This window comes from Tenrec ecaudatus, chromosome 2, assembly GCF_050624435.1.
Source record: "Tenrec ecaudatus isolate mTenEca1 chromosome 2, mTenEca1.hap1, whole genome shotgun sequence".
NCBI lineage: Eukaryota > Metazoa > Chordata > Mammalia > Afrosoricida > Tenrecidae > Tenrec > Tenrec ecaudatus.
The window spans coordinates 183,577,743-183,604,924 of NC_134531.1; the positions used below are offsets into that span (position 1 = coordinate 183,577,743).

General features: G+C 48.9%; 1 protein-coding gene across 2 annotated transcripts; it reads left to right on the forward strand.

The window, feature by feature from the left end:
- The first annotated feature begins 597 nt into the window (after positions 1–597).
- Positions 598–3,120, forward strand: FOXI1 (forkhead box I1). Of its 2 annotated transcripts, none has more exons than XM_075543199.1 (2): positions 598–1,219; positions 2,561–3,120. In XM_075543199.1, the coding sequence occupies exons 1-2, from the start codon at positions 598–600 to the stop codon at positions 3,118–3,120; spliced, it is 1,182 nt and encodes a 393-aa protein (XP_075399314.1). The 2 variants fall into 2 exon arrangements, with proteins under 2 accessions (XP_075399314.1, XP_075399315.1); XM_075543200.1 differs by having other exon boundaries at positions 643–1,219; positions 2,843–3,120.
- The last annotated feature ends 24,062 nt before the right edge of the window (positions 3,121–27,182 follow it).

Sequence of the window (27,182 nt, forward strand, 5' to 3'; positions counted from 1 at the left end):
GAGAGAAGCAGCGGAAGACAGGGGAAATGAGAGAGAATGAACCTGAGGCAGAGAGAGAAGCAGAAACGGTTGGATGTTGAGAGAGGGACACACAAGAAGGGGTAGAAGCAGGCGAGGCAGGGAGGGGAGCAGAGCGAGGAGTGAGACACACCGAGAAGGGAGTGCATGCTGGGAAGGAAGAAAAGAATGAGTGAAAACAATCCAAAGATGGAAGGGGCAGGGCGTCCCTGCAAATGATCACATAAAAATGGGAGGGACAACGAGCTAGAAAGAAAGGAGGAAGGTGGGGGGGGGGGGCTCCAGGTGGGGGGAACTAGGAGACCGGGAAAGAGAGAGAGGAGGTGGGAGGGTGCCCTGCCACGTTTAGTATCCCCTGTAATCCCCATGTCTCCACAAGTCCCTGCTGGGACCCAGCCTGTGGTGGCAATGCCTCCTCCCAGTCCTGTCGGCCCGGGACAGGCGAGCAGGCAGCAGGGGCGGGCCATGGAGGAGGGCAGGCAGGTGGCTGCCCGCCCTCCATGGGGCCGCCCAGGCCCAGCCCGCAGGATATAAGTAGGGAGACCGGCTGGGAGCACCTGTCAGGGACAGCTGCTGTGGATGTGCAGGTGGCCGGCAGGTGTCTCCCGCTGCGCCAGTCCCAGCATGAGCTCCTTCGACCTCCCTGCACCCTCCTCTCCACGCTGCAGCCCCCAGTTCCCCAGCATCGGCCAGGAGCCCCCCGAGATGAACTTGTACTATGAAAACTTCTTCCATCCGCAGAGCGTGCCCAGCCCTCAGCGACCCCCATCCTTTGAGGCGGGGGGAGAGTACGGGGCCACCCCCAACCCCTACCTCTGGCTCAACGGACCTGCCATGACACCACCGCCCTACCTGCCAGGCACCAACGCCAGTCCCTTCCTGCCCCAGGGCTATGGCGTGCAGAGGCCGCTGCTGCCCGGCATGGCTGGCCTTGGGGGCAGCGACCTGGGCTGGCTGCCCCTCCCCTCCCAGGAGGAGCTGATGAAGCTGGTGCGGCCCCCTTACTCCTACTCAGCCCTCATTGCCATGGCCATCCACGGGGCTCCGGACAAGCGCCTCACACTCAGCCAGATCTACCAGTACGTGGCAGACAACTTCCCCTTCTACAACAAGAGCAAGGCGGGCTGGCAGAACTCCATTCGCCACAACCTGTCACTCAACGACTGCTTCAAGAAGGTGCCCCGCGATGAGGACGACCCGGGTAAGAGGCTGAATGATGCAGCTGTATCTCAGGCCGCCCATGCCCCAGGGAAGGCCCACCTCTCACTCCGCAGCACCCCAGAGTGTGAGATCCCAGATATGGCCTTGCCCCCCACACAATTGGGGGTCAAGGGTGGGGGTCTGCTAGGTGACAGAGTGGGAGAAGCTCAGCAGGAAGGTGGTCTGGCCTGGAGGAGGCCGACTGGGGATTAGTGACCCAGCAGCTGGCATCCCCGCCAGGCCTCACTTTCCTCTGGGGGAGAAATAAGGATGTGATCAGAGCCCTTTTGGAAGCTTGTGGGGTGGAAAGAGCTCATGCGCCTCAGGGGTTTGTGTTCAAATGTGCTCCATCATTTTATCCTCACCTGCTCAGATCACCTCCTCTGTCTTGGTGAATGAGTCAGGCTAACCCAGCCTGGCATTTCACCCAGCACCGAGAGGCTGCGTGCGCCCCGCTGCCTGTCTTACTGCGAGGTGGTCAGGGTGAGGGCTGTTGGGTGCCATCGGGGCGATCTTGCACACAACCGTACAGACATGGTCCAGTCCTGAGCCAGCCTCCCAATTGCTCCTCTTCCTGAGGGTCCCGTGCCCGTTTTTGCAGCCATGGTGTCAGCGCACCTCCATCCTCTCCTCTACAGTCATTCCTACCACACTCCTGCGCGGGGGCTCGGCATAAACCCACTTCCCTGAGAGGGTGAAAACAGCACCTGTCTGCCCGAGGCGATGTAGAATGGGGTGACACCTTGAATTCGAAGAGAAGTCTCTCTCACACCAATGACGGTGACTCTCCCGCTGTGTCGACAGCTTTTTAACCGTACAGAGATGTTCATACAGTAGCTTGTTAAATACATGTAATACCATTTCCCAGAACTAAAGTCCACCCTCGTGCCACAGACTCCATGTCCTTGTCCCGCGGCTGAGTTCAGCTTGATCTAAGGCCCTCAGTCAGGAGTAAAAGGGGACTGCCGTCTATCTTCTGACTCCGTTCCAGGGCTGTCAGGGAGCCCTCAATGTTTGTTCCCTTTTCGACTTGAGCAAAGGAAGCCCCATCACACCCCGAGTACTCCGACCTTCATGTTGTAAACTTCTAGGTGGCAGGGACTTGTTTGTCTGTCACGACGGTTTCAGGGAGCTTCTGTGAAGAATCAGTGACAGGCGGGGTGGGGGGCAGGCTGGTTTGTGGCATTCATTAATTTCTCAGTTCCTGCTTCTCTCTCTCTCTCTCTCTCTCTCTCTTTTTCTCTCTCTCTTCCACTTGCTTTGATTTCATGACAATGAGGAACAACAGCAGCAAAGCACTTCTTCCCCGTCACTCCTTTACCTTTCCCCATTTTCCTGGCAGGCAAAGGAAATTACTGGACGCTGGATCCCAACTGTGAGAAGATGTTTGACAACGGGAATTTCCGCAGGAAGAGGAAGAGGAAATCTGATGTGACCCCCAGCTCGGGCTCCTTGCCCTCAGAGAAGGCCGAGAGCAGCCTCCTAGCCGGCAGCCCCAAGACCACAGAGCCCCAGGAAATCGTGGACAGCACCTCACCGGGTACCACCAGCTCTCCAGAGAAGCAGCCCTCCCCACCCCCCTCGGGTGCCCCGTGCCTCAGCAGCTTCCTCTCCACCATGGCGCCCTATGCGAACGGACCGAGCCCCGTGAGCCGCGCCGTGGCATCGCCCGGACTGAGCCCCGAGCCCACTGACAAGATGGGGCAGAACGTGCTGAGCTTCAACTCCTACACCCCACTCACCAACCTCAGCAGCCACGGCACGGGGGGCGAGTGGGCCAACCCCATGCCCACCAGTGCTCTGGGTTACGGGGGCTCTGTCCTCAACCAATTCAGCCCTCACTTCTATAACAGCCTCAATACCAACAGCATCCTCTACCCCAGGGAGGGCACTGAAGTCTAGACACAGGGCAGCTCCAGAGGCCGATGGAGCGGCGCAGAGAGCCTCTGTACCGGCCATCCCCAAGTCCAAGACTTCTGGCTGCCCCTACTAATGCTGGATGATCCGAGGAAGGGCTGCTCCTTCTTCCGGAGCTTCTCATAAGCCCTTCGTTTCTCACACATCGGTCTACACACAGATGCACCGGACTTGCAGGGGAAACACTGGAGCCTGGCGGCAGCAACAATAGCAACAATGTGGTGCGAATTTGCCATGTCCTGGTGTTGTGTTGGGTTCTTTAAAGACACCGTCCCATTTGCTGTATCCGGTAACCCTGTGCGTTCAGATGAACCTCCCCAGTGAACACATGAGGAAACCAAGGCTGGAGACCGTGAAGGAACCTGCCCAGAGCCATACAAACGAATGAATGGCAAAGGCAGGAGTCACATCTAAGCCCAGGTGACCCCATTGTTTGGGCCAAGGGAACAGGGGTGGGGGTGGGGATGGGGGAGAGATTGGTGTCCTAGCTAAACACAGTCAGTGTGAGAAGTGAATGGCCCTTGATGGTGACCAGTGAAGCAGTCTCATCACTGCCTCTGGCCAACTCCACACCACTCTAACGGAGACTGCCAGAGCTTTCTTCCAAGGCACTCCTGAGTAGAGGCCATGAGCCCCAGCTTCTCAGTGGCCCATGGTGACAGTTGCTACTACCCAGGACCTAACACAGGGTCACTGAAGGGTAGTACACCCGCCCTCTGCCCAGGAGGGATGTCACTTCTGCAGCACTCTGGGTACCTTTGGCCGTAGTCGGGGTCAGTGAGAGGAGGGCCGTGCCAACCCAGACCTCTTCCCCAGTCTGGTGTGGCCCACCAGTAAAGTCTTCCTGTGCCCAGCTTCTTGCATGTGTGTCATGGGCCAGTGAGCACAAGTGAGCGAGTCTTCCAAGAGAAACAAGGTGGAAGGAGCGCTTCCTTTGGATGACCTGGAGAGGTGTGCATTTGAGAGCCCACGGAAGTTTCTCCAGGGAGGGGCCCGCAGGTCCGTGCTGGGAGGCAGAGGCTCTGCTCTAGGACTCGTGGTTCTCATTTTTGTCTGTCTTTCCTGTGCCCGGGATGATACCTCACAGCACGCCCTGGGAAGGGGTTTGGGCTTTCTTATTTTCTTTTTAATTAAACCACCTTTGTGCTGAAGCATGGAGCCCTGCCTCCTGATTTTCCTGTCTCTCAGAGGCCTGGAGACTGAACCTGGCCCAAGGGCAGCTTGTACTGATGGTGTTTGGGACAGAGGCAGAGAGGGAGCGGGCATCAAAGCTCTTACCCTCCTCCACGCTGGTGCAGAGGGGAACCTGCGAGGTTGGGGTGAATGTGGGGAAGGAAATCTTCCCTCTGGCAGAACCCCACCATCATAGCCCAGCTGTCCTCATAGCTGCGTTTTCAGCGCAATCCTCTGACCACACAGGGAGGGAGGTGGTGCCAACCCTCTTCCACAGATGGGGAACGGGGGGTCAGAGAGATAGAACGACTGGCCTCGGGGTCACAAGTGATTATTCTCCATGTGGGCCTGGTCCTTGGCCATCATCACACTGCGGTCCCCTAACAGCAGTGACAAGAGTACTCTCAGTCACAAGTCACTGAGAGCGTGTGGTCCCTCCCTCTCTGCAGGGACCAGGGCAAGTCCAGTGCTCCCCAGGGGGTGCGTCTTTTATACTGCTTCCAACAATCCTGAGTGAAGACCCTGCTATGGCCTGGGAGGGCGCCCCTGGGGCAGAGGACCCTGGGCTGGGCTTCCCTTCCTAGGTTGTTCAGAGAGCGGGCTCCTTCTGGGCCAGGCCAGGCCACGTTGCCCACTCAGTCTCTGGGGGGCTCTCTGTCCCTGCAGTGACAGGAGTCAATCCTGCACAGTAGCAACCACAGGATAAGAATTCACATTTGTTGCCCGTTTGCTGCATGCCAGACCCTGCATTAGGACTTGCCTTCCTTTATCGAGTTGCATTCTCAAGTGATGCCAGGGCTCTGATCTCTGTGTGTGCTGGGGAACAGGGAGGTCTGCAGAGATGCTGGCACTTGGACAAGGACACTCAGCCAAGATTCAAACCCAGATCTCTTGATGAAAAGGCTGACATGAAACGCTTATCCTTTGTGTCCTGGACTGCCCCGAACTTTAGCACAAAGGAAGAGGATTCTGAGAATAGAGAAGAGATGCTGGGGGTCTCCATAGAAACAGCTTAGTGTCTTCCACAGGGCCTCCTTTCCGCAGGGTCAAGACTTCTCTTGGTCAGAAAGGCCCGTGTGGTAGTGGCTGAGGGGTAAGGGTGGGGGTGGGGCCTGGAGATGTGACACAGGGTCAGAGCTGTAAAGCCCCCCAAAAGCTGACCCCTTGCTACTCAGATGAAGTCTTGTGGTGCTGGTGTCTAAATGCTGGACTGTTGACCATAAGGTCTATGGTCCAAACACATCATCTGCTCCGTGGAAGAAAGAGGAGGCTGTCTGCTCCCATCAAGGTGACTGCTTCAGAAATCCTCAACCTTCCTATTGCTGCAACCCTTTCATACAGTTCCTCATGTTGTGGGGACCCCAACCATAACATTATTTTCGTTGTTTCTTCAGAACTGTCATTTTGCTACTGTTATGAATCAGGCAACCCCTGTGAAAGGGTTGCTTGATCCTCAAAGGGGTCACGACCCACAGGTTGAGAACCTCTACCCCAGAGGGTCGCAACAAATCAGAATCAGCTTGATGACACTGGGCCCAGATTTTCAGGCCATCCCACTCAGATAGGACACTGGAGGCCAGGAGGACAAGAAATTCAGCTCGAGTCACCTGTGAGATGGGGTCAGAAGTAGAGTTTCAGGCAGTCTTTGGAATCAGGCCAGAATTTTTTTATCACACCACCTAGAAATACTAGATCCCAATGCAGGCAAGTTTGCCAAAGGAGACCCGAAACCCCACCCCTGGGGTTTCCACTGACAAATCCATTGCTCTTCAGCGCCTCCTACATTCCGAGGCAGGCATGCCCAGGCTGGACAGGTGGCGGGGGGCGGGGGGAGGAATGGTGTGAAGAGGCAAGAAGAGGGAGGCAGGGAGACTTAGAATGAAGTTCCACAGTGCTCAAGTCTCCGTCCTTCTTCAGTCCCGAGTGTAATAAGCACATACAGTCAAGGGAAGCTCTCAGGGCCAGGGGAGTTTTCAGAGACTGCCAAGTCTCCTTTCTGCTTGCGCAGGAGTTCCTGGTCGACGTGCAGGAGTTCGCAGGAAGTGGGGTGCATAAGAGAGAGGTGAGGATGGTCTGCCAAGCTCAGGTTCCACTGGCTGCTTCTTGCCCCTGGTTCTGTTCCTCTGAGAAGCCTGAGCTGGAGAGAGAGAAAGGACATTAGTAAGAAGAGCTGGTTATCTATCTTCCAAGGGTTCCAGCTGATGTGTTTTCTGCTATGGATGGATACTTGTGTTTATTATCTCCCTTTGGTTTGCCTAGGAGCCCTGGTGGGGTAGTGGTTATGCTTTGAGTGGCTAACCACAGGGACAGCAGTTCCAAACCACCAACTGCTTCTTGAATTACAGTCTCGGAAACCCACAGGGGGCAGCTCTACCCTGACCTATAGGGTGGCTGAGTTGCAATTGATTGGAAGGTAGTGAGTTTGGTTTTGAACTTTGATTTGTCTTTATGTGGAAGACATAACTCCCAAGATCCCAGAGGGTCTGAGGAGAGGGTCAGAAGGCAGATTCCTGTGTGCTGGTGGAAACGGCAAAGTGAGGCAGAAGCTGAAGGAAGTAGAAGTGAACTAAGGCAAAGAGGTCCAAGCCACTGCTCACAGACTCACCCTCAGCAGAGCTGCAGTCCTGCCACAACCCTGGAATGAGTGAAGTGCACGGTGATTTGTGTGTAGTGGGGAAGTCTGTCTCAAAGGAAAATCACACACACACACTCACACACTCACACACTCACACACCCCAAACCAAAAACCAAACTCACTGCCATCAAGTCAATGCCAACTCATAAAGAATGAAAAAGTTATATTCTGTGACTATAACTCTTTACAAGAGTGCAAAGCTCTGCCTTCACCCTGAGAGGCTGGTGATTTCAAACTGCTGACTCTGTGGGTTGCAGCCCAATGTGTAACCACTATACCACCAGGACTCCCACATGTACACACACGCGCGATTTATATGCACAGGAAAAGGTTAAAAACCCACTAAATATGGGTCATCATTGTCTGGTTACTGATGGAACACCGAGTGGTCAATTGATTTGTTTGAATAATTATGTAATCTTTCTGGTCACAGGGTGAACTTATTGTCGGTCTAGCCCTCCGATGATGGATGGGTATGTGTTATGTCCGCTCAGCTCAAACTACTCTCTCACTGCCATCGTGCCAATGCTCACTCATAGAGACCCTGTGGGGTTTCTGAGACTACAACTGTTGACGGGAGTAGAAAGCCCAGTCTTTCTCCTTTGGAGTTACTGGTAGTTTCTAACTGCTGACCATGAGTATCACAGCCCAACGCATAACCCCTGCACCACCAAGGCTAATATACTAAAAAATGCAAGTATATGCTTATTTCCTCGTTGGAGAATGGCTTTTTTGTTACATTAATGAGGCAATAGTAGTGTAAGATGTATGTTTAGTCCATCTCTCTTAAGATGCAGTCAAGCAAGGAAGAAAAGAAAAGAGATACCAACCCACAAGAAGGCCCAGGAGCAGAAGCTCAAAAGAGACAAGGACTCTCTTCCAGGGCCAACAGAAAGAAAGAGCTTTCCCCGAGGGCTGGCATCCTCAACTTCATTCAGCGTCGAGCCTCCTAGACCATGCGATGCTCTAACCAGATTGACAGTATCTTCGACACATTTGAGCTCCGTGCGGTATTAACAATATTGTTCTACCATTACCACAATTCATTGTATCGCTTTCCTTTCAAATGGGCTAGAGATCTCTTCTTCAAGTATGCTCATTTTTCCAAACATCTTGACACACAAGTGAGTGTTTGCAGTGGAGCCTCCATTTGTTGAAACCTCGCCATCGTCTCCCATCAGTTCTTGGACACTGGCTTTGTGCCGGCGCCTTCAGTGCTGCTTGGACTTCGTTTGATACTATTGGCTCTTGATTTGCTGCTGTCTCCTGACATGACTGGGCATCCAGCATTAATTACTATGTACCCTGGGTATGTCTTCCTTCTTCTTTCCTTTTTAAGAATAATTTATTATGTCTTTGCTGAAAACTTACATAACACATTTCATTTCTGTTTGACAATGCTGCACCAATTGGCCACTGGGATTCGCTCCTTTTTCCATGCATCAATCTTCTCTGTAGTTCTACCCAGATTATTCCACTTCATATCCTGGCGGGGGGGGGGTGTTGTTGTTGTTGTTGTTGTTGTGAATGGGACCAGCCAAACACACACCAGGTCAACAATTTCTACATGTACAATGTCGGGACCTTGACTGCATTCTCAGAATTGTGTAACATTCTCACGCTCCTTGCCTGGGTTGCTCCTCCCTCACTGACTCATTGCGCCCAAAGGTTCCCATCGAAACTTTGGAGTTGTTCTTGTCAATTTTATCCCAGATTGATCTTACAAGAGTGCTCAGGCAGATTGTTTCCCACAAAATTTGTAAAAACTGAATTTGTTTGTTTTTAAGAAGACTTCAGGGGATGTTTTGGGGTTGAGGATTAAAGATTATTTCAGGGCAATAGTTTCAGGGGTCATTCATCTTCCATGGCTACAGAAAGTCTAGAGTCCAGTTTCCTCTGTCTTTGATCAGGTTTCCACTATGGAACCTTTGATCAAAACATTCAGTAATCATTCAGTTCTGGTCCCATGCCTAAGAGAACGCAGTTTGGAAAGACAATTGATTACACATTCCATATCACTCTCCTATTTCTTACTCTCCTTCCTCTGTTGAGCTAAGTGAAGAGCGATCAATTGATTGGTGGCTTGTGAGTTTTTAAGACCCCAGACACTAGTCAGCAAGCTAGGTGGCACTAAACGTATTAGACCAAATAACTTGAATGCCCATGAACCTATGACTGTAGCCTCCAAACCAAGAAACCAAACCTGTAGCTGTTTATCATATGCAAGCATCCTCAGTAGCGGCGTTCTCTCTCTCTCTCTCTCTCTCTCTCTCTCTCTCTCTCTCTCTCTCTCTTCCCATTGTTGAAAATATACCTATCACACAGCTTTTCCAAGTTCAGCATTTTATAGTTGTACACCTTACTGACGACGGCGATGGCAATAGTTGTTTGCTCATCCTTACCCTTTATCTACGTAACTGTTAACTCTCTTTTTCCATTTCTTGCCCAACCTTGCTAACAACTAGTGAACTTTGTTCTTCCATATGTTTACCTTTTATCTTTTTATATAAGTAAGATCAAACAGTATTTGTCCTTTTGTAGTGGATTTATTTGGCTCAGCATATCTTCCAGCGTTATCCATACTATATCATGTACCAAGACTTCCTGTCTCCTTTGTATGCATAGACCACACTTGGTAATCCATTCAACTTCATCTGGGCTGTTTCTAGCTTTCAAGTATTATGATTAATGCTCTTATAAACATTGATGTAAAAGTCTTTTTTGAGTCTCTATCTTCTAGTCTTTCAAGTATGTACCTAATAGGGGAATTTCTGGGTCACGTGACAGAATATATTTTGTTCCTTTCTTTTTTGGAGGAAAGGAACTGCTTTTTCACTAACAGCAATACCATTTTACATTCTCATTAACTATGGATGGGACCCCTGGTGGTGCAGTCGTTATGTTCTGGGCTGCAATCCAAATGGTCAGCAGTTCAAGCCCATCAGCAGCTCCCTGGGAGAAAGACATGGTTTCTTCTTCTATAAACAGCTACAGCCTCAGGAGAAAGGGGGATCAATCGCAGTGATTGACACATAACCATACTCCCCTCTCCATGGGGAAGAATAATAGAAAACATGGGGGAAGGGAGACAACACTCAGTGTGAGATATGCAAATAATAACAACATACAATCTATCAAGGGGTTATGGCGGGAGGGAGGGAGGACACAGAGGAGCTGATACCAAGGACCCAATAGAAAGTAAATGTCTAGAAAAGAATGAAGGCAACATATATATAAATTCACCTGATGCAACTGCTATATGGATTGTGACAAGAGTTGTAAGCATCCCCAATAAGATGATCTTTTAATAAAAGAAAGAAAGAAACTCACAGGGCGGTGGCATCAACTCACTGAGTGTGAGCGAGAGCTATGAACTGTGCATGTTCCCATGTTCCCCTCCATCCTGGACAACACTTTTTCACTTCCTGAGATTTTTCTCTTTTTTGATGTTTTAAAAAAATTAGCCCTCTGAGCTGATACCAAGGGCTCAAATAGGAAGAAAATGTTTTGAGAATGATGATGGCAACATATGTACAAATGTGCTTGACACATGGATGGATGTATGGATTGTGATATGAGTTGTACAAGCCCCCAATAAAATGATTTTTTTAATTAGCTCTCTTGATGGGAGTTAACCGATATAGTTATAGTTTTGATTTGCATATCTCTGATGACTCTGAGCATTTCTTCATGTGTTTGATAGCTATTTGACGATCTTCTTTGGTAAAATATCTATTCAAGTCCTTTGCCCATTTTTTACAATTATTTTTAATTATGTCTTTGGCTGTTAAACTGTCAAAGTTTATATATATATATATATATGAAATCTTGCTTTCTAGAAGTGAAAAGGGCTTGCAGACTTACTGATGTAGATTAACAAGCACAGGCTTCCATTTGGAGAGGAGCCCTGGAATTGTAGTGGTTACATGTTGGACTGTGATCTGCAATAAAAAGAAGCAAAATCCTCACAACTGGACCGATAAGCGACATCATGATAAATGGATTAAAAGATTGAAGTTGCCAAAGATTTCATTTTATTTTCATCCACAATCAGTACCCATGGAAACAGTAGTCAATAAATCCAATGATCTACTGCCTCAGGCAAATCTATTGCTGAAGACACCTTTAAAGTATTAAAAAGCAAAAATGTCACTAGGTAGACCTGACCCAAGCCATGGTCTTTTCAATCATATGCCGGGAAAACTGGGCAATGAATAGGGAAGATGTCTTTGAATGATGGTGTTGGCATATGCTATGGACTTCCAGAAGAATGAACAGATCTTACCTGGAAGAAGTACAACCAAATGCTCCTTAGAAGCACGGATACCAAGACTGTCTCAAAAACACGGATATATTATCAGGAGGACCTAGTCCCTGGAGAATGATATCATAATGGTCAAAGTAGGGGCTCAACAAAAAAGAGGGATCCTTCCAATGTGACAGAGTGACATCATGCCTATGACAATGGACACAAGCATAACAGCAATTATGGGGTGACACTGTACCAGACAGCGTTTCCTTCTGTGGGACATGGGGCCCCTGTGAGTCAGAATTAACTTGACAGCTCCTAACAACAACAATCAACAAAATTAGAAAATAAATTTATAATTTCTAACTTATAGTATTTGGTAGTAGATATGGAGGTAGGAGCGTACTCAAGAGACCCCCCTCCCATGCTGTTGCATGGGTTAGCCCTGGCCACAGCTGATTTACCCCCGGGGAACACTGGGCCCACTCAGAGCTCTTTCTGCTATGGCTGGGGAATGGCCTCTAGGCACAGCCAGAATCCAGGCACTCAATTTAAAAGAAAGAGGAACCAACAAGAGGCTAGCAGCTCTCCTAAAGGTTATTTTCCATTTATGTGTTTTCTATCTTTTCTGCAAAAATTTTATCTCTTTGCTACAAATTATAAATATCTAGATAGGTATACTTTAAAAATGCTGAAGACATTGAAAGTTGAAATGGTAACTCTTCTAATTTCCTGACATGTTAACCTCAAAGAGATACGGTTTTATGGGCGTGAAGGGTGGTAGAAACCCAACACTGCCTTTCTGGTAAGTATCGTGGGAAGATCAGGACATCACACTGCAAAGTGGCAGACACCCTGGAAGGAAGAGTCGGGTCACAGAATACTAATAACAGTCATGAAAACACCTCCCACACCATTGACATCGGGTCCTGTGACTCATGGTGGGTCCCATGTGTCAGGGTGGGCCTGTGCTCCTCAGGGTGTTCAGGGATGAGGCCTTTTTGGTGGCAATCACCAAGCCTTTCCTCGGAAGTGCCCTTGGGAGGACGGGAACCTCCAACCTACAGCTAGCAGTCAGCCTGTCAGCCATATGCATGACTCAGGACTTGCCGGGCTAACCTCGTACTTCATGATCTCTCTGAGGCCCTCAGGGTCTGGCAACCTCTCAAGCCTGACTTTGATTAGGACTCAAGCCCAAATCACTCCCAGCCCTTCCCCGAGATGGTCAAGTGCCTCATTGTCCAGTAATAAGGGGGTTTAACTTTGGGCCCTTGTTCTAATAGGAGCAAGAGGATTAAAGATGAAAAAATAAAAAAGCTACTGTTCAGTCCAGGACCTGGTCTGTCTAGGTACATGTGTGTTGAAATGGGAAGTAGAAAGGAGATTGCCTTACTTTGTAGCAAAGACAAGAGTGTTCACACACTCATGATTACGTCTTGGGAGCCCTTGGGATAATTAAAACAATGAGATAAGAATTTAAAAATCAAGAAAGAACAAGAACACATGTTTAGATCTGCACAGAATTAAGCCTACCAGCTAGAGAGATTGGGCACCCGGCATGAGTTCTCTGAGCCTCCAATCCATCACCAATGGAAGTCTTTGATGAGCATCCGGTATGATCAGCTGTGAAGGGACCTGCACAATGGCTTTCTGTCAAAGGAAATATCCCTTGAGGAATTCTACTGGGGGAAAATCAATACATTATTAGCATCTCCAACCAAGTCAGTTATACATTTGCTTTGTGATGTGTGTGTTTTAATAATAATTTTTAAAATTGTATGTACGCATGTGCCCTCTCTCACTGTCATTGAGTCCATGCTGACTCATAGTGACCCCTGTGGGTTTCTGAGACTGTAACTGTTTATGGGAGTAGAAAGCCCAGATTTTTCCCCATAGTACTGTTGGTGGTTTCAAACTGCCAACTGCAATATAGATTGCAATCCAACCGATAACCACCAGGGCTCCTGTACTTGCCCTCAATGTATTGAGAAAATGCAAGAATCTAAGAATCCTTCCACAAGAGCACATCTTGGAACCTACAGATTAGGAGTAATGAAGTCGCCCTTCCTCTCCACCCTCCACACCCACCCAACTTGCCTTTCCTAACCGGACCCCTGTGACGGCTCCACACATGGCATCTTCCAAGGAAGCAGAGGACCCCCCCCCCAGCTCCCCTCCTTCTCATTCTCATGCTCCCAGAATCACGCCAAGAGATGGCCCTAGGATGGATAACACGGCAGGCTTCCTGCATGGTGGAGGTTAGAAGTACCAGCACATTCTATCGACCCGCACCCTCACACTTGTCCACAGTGGCTGGGCTCTTTTCCATTACATCAAGCTATAAAGGTTTACATATCTTCATCAGAACATAATCAAGGTTTTCAACTCTACTTGGGAGTTGAAACAAACACATTCTATAAGCAATGTGGTCCAACCCTCCGTTATAGGTTGAAATGTAGGTTGACATCTACCTGCTATTTCTGTGACTACCATCCTACTTTGAAATGGGTTTTTTGTTGTGCTGCGGAGACTCTACCAATGTATGGGTGTCCCTTGTTTGATGGCTGTAAATAGCAGAATAGATGCAAAGGCCAAAACAGGAGAAAGTAAAAGAAAAGCAAGAAGCCCATACTCATTGCTGTCCAGTCGATCCTGAGCCAGGCTCAGCCGCCAGCTTACAGGCAGAACTGAAGCCATCAGTTTAGTTGGTGGTGGTCCTCATGGACGTCTAACACCAGGCCTGTTTTCATGGAGCCCTGGAGTCGGTAGCCCAGTGTGTGTAAACCACCACCTCTTCCATTAGCAGCTGAGCCCCAACGATTTGTACTATTCACAGCCTACCATCCACACCGACACTCACAAGCACACATGGGGAAATGGATGTCACATAAAGATGCCCATTCGAATCGGAGATAGACCAAAGACCTCCCAGGAAAGCCAGACCTTTAGCCCCAAGAACTGCAATATGACATTGTCTGTTCTTTGAAGCCACTCACCTGTGTTGTTGTTAGAGCAGCTCAAGGCCAAAGGTGCCTCCAGGGACTGTCTGCCCTTGACCTGTGTGCTTATCAACCCAAATCCCCATTTCAGACCGTTTTGTGAAGGCAGGTTTTGAGAGTGGCCAGCAGCAAGAGGTGGGACAAAAACACAATCATCGGGGAAGGCAGAGGTGCTGACAGGTGACTGAGGAGGAAGCAGGTGGGGAGCTGATGAGGATGAGACATGCAACCACTGACAGGTAGGAGCTGGGCCAGGAGGCAAGCTTAGTGTTCTGTTGGCCATCAACAGCAGGCACGATGGGCCAGGGTGATAACAAGATCAGACGGTAATCGGGGCTGAATAGAGGTCAAACATGAACATTACCCAAGCCAGAGAAATGATTAAATATCCCCCACCCTGGCTAAGGGGCTGCTGCTTCTTTATCAATCACCACTTTAGGTTCAGTTGAGCTGTCTAAATAAACTCAACCCAAAGCAAACTCTCTCTCTCATCGAGTTGATGACTCTGATTCACAGTGATCTGATAGGACAGGCTAGAACTGCCTCCGGAGCAGAAAACCTCATCCTTCTCCCATGGAGCACCTAGTGGCTTCAAACTGCAGGTCTTGCTATTAACAGTCCAATGTATTACATCACCAGTGCTTCTTCCTTCTAAATACAACTTACTAAGACAGTGAGTCATAGCATCACTGCCAGGCCTGAGTGCATCTGATCCAGAGTGTCTCGCCCTTTTCTGAAAGCCTCCCAGGAGCCCTGGTGGTGTGTGGGTTACACATTTGACTGTGAACCACAGAGTCAATGCTCAAAACCACCAGCTGCCCAGCAATGTACAGGACAAAAACAGGGCTTTCAATTCCCCCAAAGTTTCAGCCTCAGAAACTCACAGGCACAGTTGTACTTTGTCCTATAGGGTCGCTCTGGATGGCAGTGAGTTATATCAAGAACAATAAATCAAACTCACTGCCATCAAGTAGAGGCTGACCCATAGTGACCATGTAGGGCAAGCCCTTGTGAATGCTCTAAACTGTTAACTCTCTGCAGGAGTAGAAAGCCCCATCTTTCTCCACAGAGCAGCTGGTGGTTTGAACTCCTGACCTTTCTGATAGTAGTACAGCAGGTCAGCACTATGCTGCTAGGGCCACTTTCTCAAAGCCTTCCCCTGGACTTAACAGGAACCCAGGTCCTGGGTGATAAGCCTTTTTGAACAGTCTCTTTCTGAGATGCCCAAGTGTTATGGATTGAATCGTGTCCTCCAAAAATATGTTAGAAATCCGACAATAGCTGTAGTTATCATTCCTTGTGGGAATCAGGTTTTCTTTGTTATTTAAAGGAGACATTATTAGTGTGGAATGTTTTTGAAGCCCTTCTCTCGTGTGATTTAAAAGAACAAATTAAGATAGCTAGCAGCAAGCAGAGCAGAGATGGATTGAGATGGATGGAGTCATACACATGAAGATCACCACGAGCCAAAGAAGAGAAGATAGAAAAAGACAATGACCTTCCCGCAGAGCCCAGAGAGAGAGAACGCCTTCCCATAGGACCAGTGCTCCAGTGTCTAGCCTCCTACAATACGAGAAAATCTATTTCTGTTTGCTAAAGCCATTCACGTGTACAGCTTTTATTATACCAGCACGAGGAACTGAGGTGCCATGGACCCCGAAGGGGCACATTCCCTCTTCCTGCAGCGAGTAGTAAGCTCACTGTGCTCAGTCACAGGGTGTCCCCGATGGCCTTGGTCTGCAGCACATTGACCCTGCTGTTGCGGGCTGCAGCGGAGTGACCTCCAGTCCACAGTGAACCCAGGCACAATGAAATGGTGGGTTGCATATTGGGCTACTGTCATTCATAGAATATGGAGTGGTTGATTTCCATGGCAGATCTCCAGGCTTTTCTTCCTAATCCTTCTTAGTCTGCAAGCTCCAGTGAACCCTACTCACCATCCGGGGACTAGTCAAGCCCCCCACTGGGTGCAGGGAGGGGTGGCTGCATGCGAAATGCATTGGCCAGCAATTGCAGCTCTGCTTCCCACATGAGGGGCGAGAATTCTATCCCTGCCCCCTGCGTTGATACCAGGTGGGTCTAAAACCCATTCACATATTTATTCATGTAGCGAATATCAACTGAGCACTACTATGTGCTAGGATCTCTGTGTGGAGTGGCTGGTACCATGGTGATCAGCACTTGGCCACAGCTCCAAGGAGTATATCTGGTCTGGAAGAGAGACAAGTCAACCCGACTGGAGTTCCGTGATGTGCTCAGGTGGGCTGGCACAGGGGCCCTGGGCCATCAAGGAGGCACCAGACACGGAGGACTCTGGGAAGGCTTCCTGGAGTCACGAACACCTGAGCTGCGTCTGAACTGTGGGGCCTGACCCTGAGGGAGAAAAAAGGAATGGCTCTTGGGCGCAGAGGTGCAGAGTGCTCACAGACCTGGGCGCGAGAGAAGGAAATGGAAGCGGTTGATGGCGGCAGGAGTTCAGGCTGTTAAGAAACAGGGCTTGTACACAGGGCAATCACATGACCAAGGGTCACATTCATGACGCCGAAAGACAGGGCCATCCGCCTTCTTGCCTTAAAGCAAAATCTGAATTTCTGGAACCTAGCTCACAACAAAAAGAAGCCGGTAAACCGAGCAAGAAAATGCAAAAGAATAATCTCCACACTGGATTTCATAGAAACGAGGTGTTTCTGTGTGAGGAAGCCACATTGAACAGAGGAGCAAAGGAAACAGGAGCAGAAGGAAAGAGAATTACCCTTGACCCACCGTGGGGGTCAGCGGTGGCCACTCCCCGCACAGTGAGGCATTCATGTGCCCCACAACCTAAGACTTTATAGCTTATCATTGGCCAGATGCCTTACTGATAACATGAACAATTCACGTTGACGTTGTACCTCATATGGATTGCATACTGCACCCAAAAGAGGGCTGTATTCTCCGTAAGAGATTAAAAGGATGTGGCTGTCATGCTCCTGGCACCGCTGCAGCTAGAGCCTTGTCAAGTCCTTTCCCTTTATGACAACTGTCCTCCCACCGACTCCTTGATCGGGATGATGAGCAACCTCAGCTAGACGTCCATCTGTGGTCCACACAGCGCCATTCAACCTTCTCCTGTCACGTCACGTCTCTGCTTCATGGGGCGACTCCTAGCGCCACTGGTGACACAGTGTTTGGGTCCCTGGGTTTGTCAAGGAGCCCTGGTAGTGAGGTGGTTATGTTCTGGACACGGATCCTCATGGGCCCGCAGCTCTGAGGGAGCAAGACTGGGCCACAGTCTCAGATACTGGCCGGGGAGGGGAAGGGCCGCTGGGCGCCGGCCTTGACTGCAGGGCAGGGAGTTTGGTGAGTCTGATGTGTTATTCAGGTTGATGGCAGGAAGCATGATGAGGAAGTCATCAGACGCATAAGAAACCACTTGCTACTTTGATATGAAACGTGCTGGAGAGAGCTGCTCACATGGCACACAGCAGGGTATTGGTCATAGAAGCACGCAAAGCACAGAGCAGCTGCAGGAAGGGACTGGAGCCCACGGCCATTGTGAAGATGATGCAGAATACGGCAGTGTCCATTCTGTGCTCCTGGTCACAATGAGTTGAGCTGATTCAGGGGCAATTGCACCAAACCACACTCAGTGTCATAGAGTTGATTCTGACTCGCAGTGACCCTGCAGGACAGGGGAGAATGGCCCTGGTGAGTTTCTGAGACTGTGCCTCTTTAAAGCCTCACCTTTCTCGGAACAAGGAGCTGGTGGCTTCCAACCGCAGGCCTTGTGGTTAGCAGGTCATCTCAGAACCCACTACACCATCAAGGCAGTGGATACAATATAACCCATCAGATAAAAACTAAACAGAAAGCCCACATCCATGCCCGCCCCAGGAGAAACACAATAAGTAATGCGAAGAGAGGCTAGATCTCACCGTTGATCCAAGACATGCAAATAACAATGGCATGATACAAACAGTGCCCACAGCCTCCAGGACGGGACAAAAGAACGGCTCTTATCTGAGCCACCCAGCGGGACCACTGTGTGGCACACCTTCCTTTAAGGCAGTGTATGTGGGGTGTATGAGAGAGCTGGATGCTCATCTCCTGTGACTTAGAAAGTTCTTTTCTAAGGATTTATTTTAGAAGCTGCGCATGCAAAGATATATGTACAAAGATGTCTCTGACAGCAATGCTTTATTAGTGAATTACTTATATAAGTGAAATGGTGAAGAAAATAAACATTGATTATTGATCAACCAAGAATTGAAGGGGCTCTCTGTCTGTCTGTCTGCACTAGACATGCTGGCACGCTGTGTCTCACATGTCCAGGCAGCCATAACACAGTCAGGAACGGGGCACGGACACCCACTGGCGTCAATCATTCATTCCAGGGGTGCTACAGGCATCTCTGTCCGAGCCAACACATAAGACATTCACATTGTGTTAGCAAAGGGAATGCCATCATTCATATGCTTAGAAAGCAAGCAACAAGCAAGAACAACAGCTTCCCCAAGGGCACACTTAGCCTTTCCCCAGGTCCTACTGTCCAAGTCCGATGCTGCGTGTCCATCCCAAAGGCTGCCTCTGCCTATCATCATGCTTCTGCTCTGAATGGTTCCTTATGCTAGTGCCTCACTGCTGGGGCTCACTGGACCTTGCCTCACTGGTGCAAAGCCCCCTGCCGAGGGTCCCCTGAGCATCTGCCTCTGAGCCTTCTTAGCGTGCAGGCAAATATTATTGTTGTTATTTTTAGGTGCCACCGAGTTGGGTCGTCTGGACCATACGTACAATGGGATGAACCATTGTCTGACCGGCACCACCTTCGCAGTCCTTTCTGCATGCCTTCAGTGATTACCTCTCTTCTTCCTCCAGCCGGAGGAAGGCCAATAGCTACATCTCTAGTGTGCTTAAGGCCCAGCCCCTACTTACCAGGGTAGGCCATGCAGCGTAGCATTGTCTTTGTGAACTATGTTGAGCTAATTGACCTTGGTGTCCCCTAAGAGTGGTTCTGAGCCTGCAGGCCAAGCAACTCCCTTGCTCAAGGTGCTGGGCTATGTCTAAGGAGTGTTCATAACTCTACCCTCTTTCTGCTTCCCGGCCAGGATCAGACACCTGCAGCACAGAGGGAGCTGGAAGGGGCTAATCCAGAGATACCTGCAGGCAGGACCACAATAACCAGCCAGGGCACCCTTTACTGCCAGGCGGTGACACCGGCAAGAAGGAGACAGACGGCGGCGTTGGGCACTGATGGGGTTTTCTTCTGCTGCTATCGGAGCATCCCTAGCATCCCACCTTCTACTGTGGCTTCGCCTGTCCTTGAAGTACACTGCAGAGAGCACTGGGATCAGAGGCTGGTGCCATGAGTGCGAGTTCGGGCCCAGCTCTTGCACTGTTTCATGTGGTCCAAATCGGTATGCATCTCAGCTTACTCATCCCGAAAAATGAGAGGGCAAGACAACATCAGCCCTCAGCTTCACTCAGCTTTGCCCTTCTGTGGAAACAGTCTGACCCCCAGACACCAGAGCACAACATGCAGGCAGATAGGAGCTCTGTTTCACAGATGAGCAGACTGATTCAGCCTCAGATGAGTAGCCTCCCGTGCCTGACAGAGCAGATCTGAGGGTCCGGGTGGGGTTCTGTGTGCTGTCGGTGATGGCGCACTAAAAGATCTCCCTGACTCCTGGTGACTCCGTTGGACTGGGCAGAGCTGCCCCTGTCTGGTCCTAAGACTGCACCTCTCCATCTTACCCCCCTCATAGTCACTGGTGGTTTCAAATCGCTCACCTCGTGGTTGGCAGCCCAACGTGGCACACCACTACCCTCCCAGGGCTCCTTGCAGTGCCCCGGTGAGGGCACGCCAGGGAGAAGGCAGACAACAGAGTGTCTGTCTCTGTCTATACCGGAGAGCAAGTCCTGACTCCAAACGAAGAAACTCTGGATGGTCTTAGAGCCAATCAACAGAACAGAAAGGAACTTTGGAACCCATGCTCCTTGTCCCTGCCCCGCCAGTAGCTGGACTTCTGGGGAACAGAGGAGGCAATCAATGATGAAAAGATTTTATAAGTGGATCAGTCACAAGGCCGCTTCTGCCCCTGTCCTTGGACAAGCCAAGGTGGATTCGGATTTATGGTGTCTGTCACTGTTAGCTGCCATCGGGTCAGCTCTGGCTCGTGATGACCCCGTGTGGGCAGAGGGGGACTGGGCTCCACAGGGTCTGCCAGGCTGTGACCTTCCCAAAGCACACCACCAGGCTAGGCTTTTCTGCTGAGGCATCTCTGGGTGAGTTTGAACCCCTGTACTTTGGACTGGCAGCCATGTGCTCAGCCCACTGTGCCACCCAGGAACGCCTTTCTGAGGTCTAAACGGAGGTGATCTGACTCTTCTCTACCAGTGCGCACAGAAGTCCCAAGCAGGAGCAGGCAGCATGGGATCCCTGGGACAGGCTTTGAAGGGCCCTGACTTGGGAGAAAGCTTTTCCTGTCTCACACTGCTGAAATCTCCTTTCAGCGGAAACACAATCCTCCTGTTTAGTGCTTGTATGTCATTAGCAACTCCCTAATTCTTGCTAATCTCCCTTTGTCTTTTTCACAAAGGCGCAAAGCTCTTTTCAGAGGAGAAGACCCGGCTATAATTGAATTGCAATCGGCTTTATTGTATTTATTTTACAATTACATTCTCCGCAGAGCAAGTGATGCTGGTTTTCCCCTTGGGAGGAGTGACTAAACATTTCCCTTTCAAATAACTTTATTTATGGAGGGAAATGAGTTTATCTGAAGGGAAAAAAAATAGAGTATCACTTTTGTCCCCAGCTGCTGTGAAATCAATTCTGACTCACAGCCACACCATGCAGATCAGAACAGAACTGGGCTACACGTGGATTCAAGCAGGTCCCGTGGACCTGAGTGCACTAGAACCAGCAACTTTTAGTTAGAAGCTGACAACGCTGACCTTCTGCACCACCCAGAGACTCTCAGGGACCTGCTCCCCTGCCAACCAGCGAAGGACAGCTCAGAGTGACCCCATGGGACGGCGTTGACTGTGTCTGCAAGGCCAGAGGGTTTCCCATCCTTGTAAACGTCACAGAGCAGCCTGGCTCCTCTTCTCTGGCGGAGCGGCTGGTGGGTCTGAAACACAGAGTTTGGGGTGAGCAGTCAACCACTTAATCCCTGTGTGAGTGATAAAATCAAACGGAGCTCACTGCCATCAAGCCAGTTCTGCTACATGGGGACCCCATAGAGCAACATAGAGCTGACCGTGTGGGTTTTCAAGGCTGCACATCTGTAGGAAGCCTCAGCAATCACCTGAGGGCAGCTGGTGGTTTCTACCTGCTGACCGCGGCCTAGCAGCCCAACAAGTCATGGGAAACGGCTGAAGAAAGTTGCAAAATGAATGCTTAAATGATTGACCTTGGGAAACCCTGTGACACACTTGGCTCCTGGCCTGAGGGTTGCCCCCTTCTGCCGCCTGCCCCAGGGGAGACAGCTCGGCTTGTGTTTGCTTGGAGCTGGAGCTGGTAGTGTCTCTTCGGAGGACTTCCAAATGTCTGCTCACTCGAGTGGCTGCGTGATTTGTGTTCTGAAGGAAATATCTTGACCCACACTTGTGGGAGAAGTTGCTGATGGTGATAATGGGGAAACTCCTCTGGCCTTGACTCAGGCAAGTCAGGTCTGTCACCTATGAAATCCTCCACACTACCTCCAATGCCAGAGGAGATATTGGGCAGCGATCTGCAAGGTCAACAGTTTGAAACCAGCAAGTACCCTGCAGGAGAGGAACATGAGGTTTTCTACTTCCATAAATGAGTTTGGAGTTTTGTGGGGACCACCCTCCCTCCAAACAGAGCTGACTTCCTAGCTCTGGCCCTAAGCTTGCAGGCCTACTCACTGTTTTCCACAAAGCTCATGCAAAGCAGCTATGTGGCTTTGGGTACTAGACTGCCTGGGCCCCAAAGACAAGGCCAGGTGACAGGCCGCCTGCCCCACTGCTTCAGCCTGGTCCAGGAAGCCCATACAAGTGAGTCCCCCAGAGTCACAGCATAGCAGCGCTAAAGAGACACCAAGGAGGAAACAGAGGGCCAGGGAAGGAAAGGGCTCATCGAAGTTAACACAGAGTTGGCCGCAGGACTGGCCCGAGAGTGCGAGGATTGCGATTCTTCAGGCAGGGTTGCGTATTTCTAGAAAGCACTTCGTAGTAATAGAAGCCTAAACAGAAATGTAAAGCTCCCTATACCCCACGACTAACAGGAAATGAGGGGAAAAAAAGTAGAAAATGAGCAGGTGTTGAGCATCACATAGCATTTTAATGTCTCACTTATGATATGTCATCCAGAACCATGCTGCTGCTCATCTTCATCTCTTCGGGCCATCAGAGATGGATTCTCAGAGAGTCTCCTGTCCTGCTACGCACAGGACTCACCAGGGAAGGAATACACTGTGGAGCCAGTAGACCCCGTCCAGCGAAGCATTCGAGTGTGGCCTTCACAAATGAGAACTCTGCTGAGCACAGAGTGGTCAGGAAACGCATAAATTCTACAAATCGTAGAATTAAAAGAATGAAATATCTCAAACAAAAATGCTTGGTAGACTGACCAAAATGACAAAGACTCAAAGCTATCCAAACTAAAGGACAGAATGGAAAAACAAACAAGCAAACATAGCTGCATAGACATTATCCAGAGGTCTGACTTCTGTGTGACTTGAGTCTCAGGAGAAGAAATGAGAAAATGGGGCAAATTCTACATATTTGAATAAATAATGGCCAAATTCCCCTAATTTGGTGAAAGACACCAATGTATAGATTTAAGAACCTCAGCACAACTGAAAAACACTCAATAAAGCTTACCTGGGTACATTGGACAGTCAAACTTCTGAAAACCGCTCCAGAAAAAAATTCTAAATTAGCCAGAGAAAAATAGCATGTTGTATAAGATTAACTACTGATCAGCGCAGACTCAGAGAATTGGAGACAGTAGAAGTTTTTTTTTTAAATTTCTGAGAAACACATTTGTCAAACCACAAGTCGATAGCCAATGGAAGTACTCTTCAAGAATGAATGTAAAGACATGACATTCTTGAAGGTAAGGAAAGCTATTCCAATACAAAAGAAGACTAAAAGAATTGAGTCCTAGTCAACCTGCACCAGAGGGAGTTGCTCAGGCCAAAGTGAAAATGACCCTAGAACTTCCTATCTCTGCGCTAGAAGGAGGGGCATTAAACAGAGCCAAGGTCAAGGCCAAAGTGAAAGCTTATTTTCTCCTTTTGAATTTCCTTTCAATACAAAGTAAAACTTGTAAAGTTGTGTTGTAGAATTCATAATACACAGAGATGTAACACGTCGGGCAATCACAGTCTGTCGGACGGTGTCCAAGGTAAATTGAGCTATATGATTACAAGAGATTTTCTACATGGCTTTTGAAGTCCAATATTTTTAATCATTTGAATGGGGGCTACATCCAACAATTGTGTAAAACACATCTGTACATTCATCGCCCTCATCATTCTCAAAACATTTGCTCTCCACTTAAGCCCCTGGCTTCAGCTCCTCATTTTCCCCCTCCCTCCCTGCTCTCCTCTCCCTCATGAACCCTTGATAATTTATAAATTATTATTTGGTCATATCTTAGACTGTCCGACGTCTCCCTTCACCCACTTTTCTGCTGTCTGTCCCCCAGGGAGGAGGTTATATGTAGATCCTTGTGATCAGTTCCCCCTCTCTGCTCCACCCTCCCAGTATCACCACTCTCACCACTGGTCCTGAGGGATCATCTGTCCTGGATTCCCTGTGTTTCTAGATCCTATCTGTACCAGTGTACTTCCCCTGGTCTAGCCAGAGTTGTAAGGTAGAATTAGGATCATGATAGTGGGGGAGGAAGCATTTAGGAACTAGAGGAAAGTTGTATGTTTCATTGTTGCCACACTGCACCCTGACTGGTTTGTCTCTTCCCTGTGACTCTACCGTAAGGGGGTGTCCAGTTGAAGTCCAATATTAACTTCAAAGAGACTGTGAAAAGTTAAGGATGAATTTCATAATCCCTACATCAAATCCTTGAAGTTGTCAAGGGTTTTGTCTTGCATGAATCCTCAATCAATGCTCATAGAAACAGTAGTCAACTTAAAAGATATGATGCACTAGGTAAATCTGCTACACAAAACCTCCTTAGAGTATTGAAAAACAAGTATGTTACCTTGAGGACTAAGGTGCTCCAGACCTGAGCCATGGTATTGTCCATTGCCTCCTCTGCACGTGAACATTAGACACTGATGAAGGAAGACTGTAGAAAAATGGATGCATTTGAATTGTGATGCTGGAGAAGACTGTTGAAAGTACCATGGACTGCTGAAAGAACAACCAATCTGTGTTGGAAGAAGTACAGCCAGTGTGCTCCTTAGAGGCAAGGATGGCAAGAATTTGTCTAACATACTTTAGACATACTGTCAGGAGAGAACAGTCCCCGGAAAAGAGCATTCTGTTTGGTAAAGTTTGGGGGCAGAAAAAGGAGGTAGGCCCCCACTGAGATGGATGGACACAGTGGCTGCAACACTGGGTTCAGGCACAGGAATGATTGTGAGGGTGACCCAGGACTGGGCAGGGTTTCGCTCTGCTGTGCACACAGGGCCGCTATGGGTTGGAACCGGCTCAACAGCACCTAAAAAACCTTGACCGTAGCTGATTGCCAGGTCTTTTCTTCTGCAGAGAACCTGGGCAGGTCAGCAGCCCAATGCTGAACCATGATGCTAACAAGGCTCCTTAACATAAATGATAAAGCCACAGACTAAAACTCAAACTCTATTTTTAAGAAGTAAAGCTATAAACAAACATTGAAAAAATATTCAGTTAATTCTAATGAAGGTACAAGCTAGTAATAGAGAAACTACAAAAACCACCACCAAAATTAAAAAAGGAACCAACAAAAAAGAAATGGCCAAATAGTAGCCCTACGTTCAATTCAAGATTCTTGGTGGTACAGTGTTTTCAGTGTTGAGCTGCTTACCAGAAGATTGGCTGTTCAACACCGCCACCCCCTCTCCTCCAAGAGAAAGATAGGACCGTTCTCTTCTGGGAAGATGGGTAGTCTAGGGAGCCCTATGGGGAGGTTCTGCTCTAGCCTACATGTCCCAGAAGTCAGAATGCACTCAATAACAGGGGGAATGGCTTTAGATTTTAAATTCAATCACATCAGTAACCACACCAATCATAAACAGGCTGCACCCTACCATGAAATGGCAACCATCTTCAGAGTTTTTGTTTTTTTTTAAAAATCACAGCTTTATGTGTCTATCAGAGACACATTTTCAATTGAAAGAAAACAAAGCAAATGAGTGCAAAGAGCCAGCCCATCCAGGATAAAATAATATTTCGATAAAATAAGCCTGAGGACCAGGAGTACCACTGAGGCATTTTAACATTTTAAAGTGCCAAAAAGGACCCATTAATCAAGTAGGCATAGATTCTCAAATAGAAGTGCTTTCAGAACATGAAACGACATTGACAGACAAGAGAAGTACACACTCACAATCACAGTAGGAGATCTAATCAGTCTTCTCTCGGCAATCGACAGAACAAATGGGCCTAAAAATTAGTAAAGACATAGAGGATCTGAGCAGCACCAACAACTATGTTGGCCAAATTGATATTTATAGAACACTGCACCCAATGACGCGGAATGAATGTCTTTTTCAAGGGCATATGGTGCGTTAACCATGTGCAGGGACAGAAGGCAAGTTTCAGTTAATTGAGAAGTGTTTAAGACACTATACTGAGAAAAAGAAGTCAGACACAGAGGAGTACATAGTGTATTTTTCCATTTTTATGAAATTATAGAATGGGCAACATTCATGTACAGTGGCAGACACAGCTCAGGGGTAGTTGGGCTGAGTGGGAAGCCCAGGTGAGGGTGGATTTCAAGGAAGCCCCAGGAAGGAAGCACCATTCTCAGTGTATTCTACCCGGAGCTCAGTGTCCCAGGGGGCTCCACTCACATAGATGACAGTACGCATGGTGCCCTCCTGCCTCCGCTGTATAGCAAAGGTCTCCCTGAGGTCCTCCTACTTCTGTGAATTTGACTCCCTCAGTAAGATTTTCTTTAGCATCTGCTCTGTGCCAGGGGCTAATCTAAGTTTGGGAGATACAGCAGCAAACCAAGTCCTTGTCTTCATGGGAAAAAGAGTCCATAAAACTACCATTATTATAAAATATACGATTGTTCCTGATAGTCATCATTGTTATGAAGCAATCTGAAGCCGTGTGAGGGCTCAGACAGTGATGGAGAACTGCACTTAGGAGAGGGAGAATACAGAAGGCTCTTTGTCGACTCTGAGCAGAGACTTGGTCAGTGAGTCAGCCGTGCAAAGATTTTCAGCCCAAGACTTGGAAAGAGCACAATGCAAAGCCCTGAAGATGACAGTGCCTGACACGTGTGCCCAGGAGGGTGGAGTAGCAGGAGCTAGTAGAACCTCACAGGCCTTCCTAAGAAGTTTGGATGATATTACATCTATTCAGTAGCCCTATTGGTGCAAAGAAGGAGTCCTGGTGATCTAGTCGGCTATGTGTTCACTGAGTTCTAGCCGTAAGCTCAGTGACTCAAAGCCACCAGTAATTGAGGGAATAAGACGAGGTTGTCTGCTCCTGTAAAGATTTAAAATCTCAGAAACCCCCCTAAAGGGCAATCTTACTCTGTCGTAGAGGGTCACTATAAGTCAGAATGGACTAAATGGCAGTCAGTTGGGTTTGGGGGTTATTGGGACAATGATTAAATGTTCAACTTCTAACTGAAATTACCTGAAGCGCCAATCACCCAGCAGTTCTATAGAAGACAAGACCTAATGATCAGCTCCCATAAATCATCCTGCCGAGAAAGCTCTACGGGGCAGTTCTACTGTGTCACATGGGGTCACTGTGCATTGAAATTGCCTTGATGGCACCTGGCCACCTCAATGGGGATGATAGGTCGCCGAGAGGCACAGGCGGTTGGCTCTGGACTCAGGGTGGGTGGTTTGCAAGAGGACAGTCA

Coding starts and splice junctions, on each gene's coding strand:
- FOXI1 (XM_075543199.1), top strand. CDS start 598: ATGTGCAGGTGGCCGGCAGGTGTCTCCCGCTGCGCCAGTCCCAGCATG. Junction 1,220..2,560: donor CCGCGATGAGGACGACCCGG/GTAAGAGGCTGA, acceptor TTTTCCTGGCAG/GCAAAGGAAATTACTGGACG.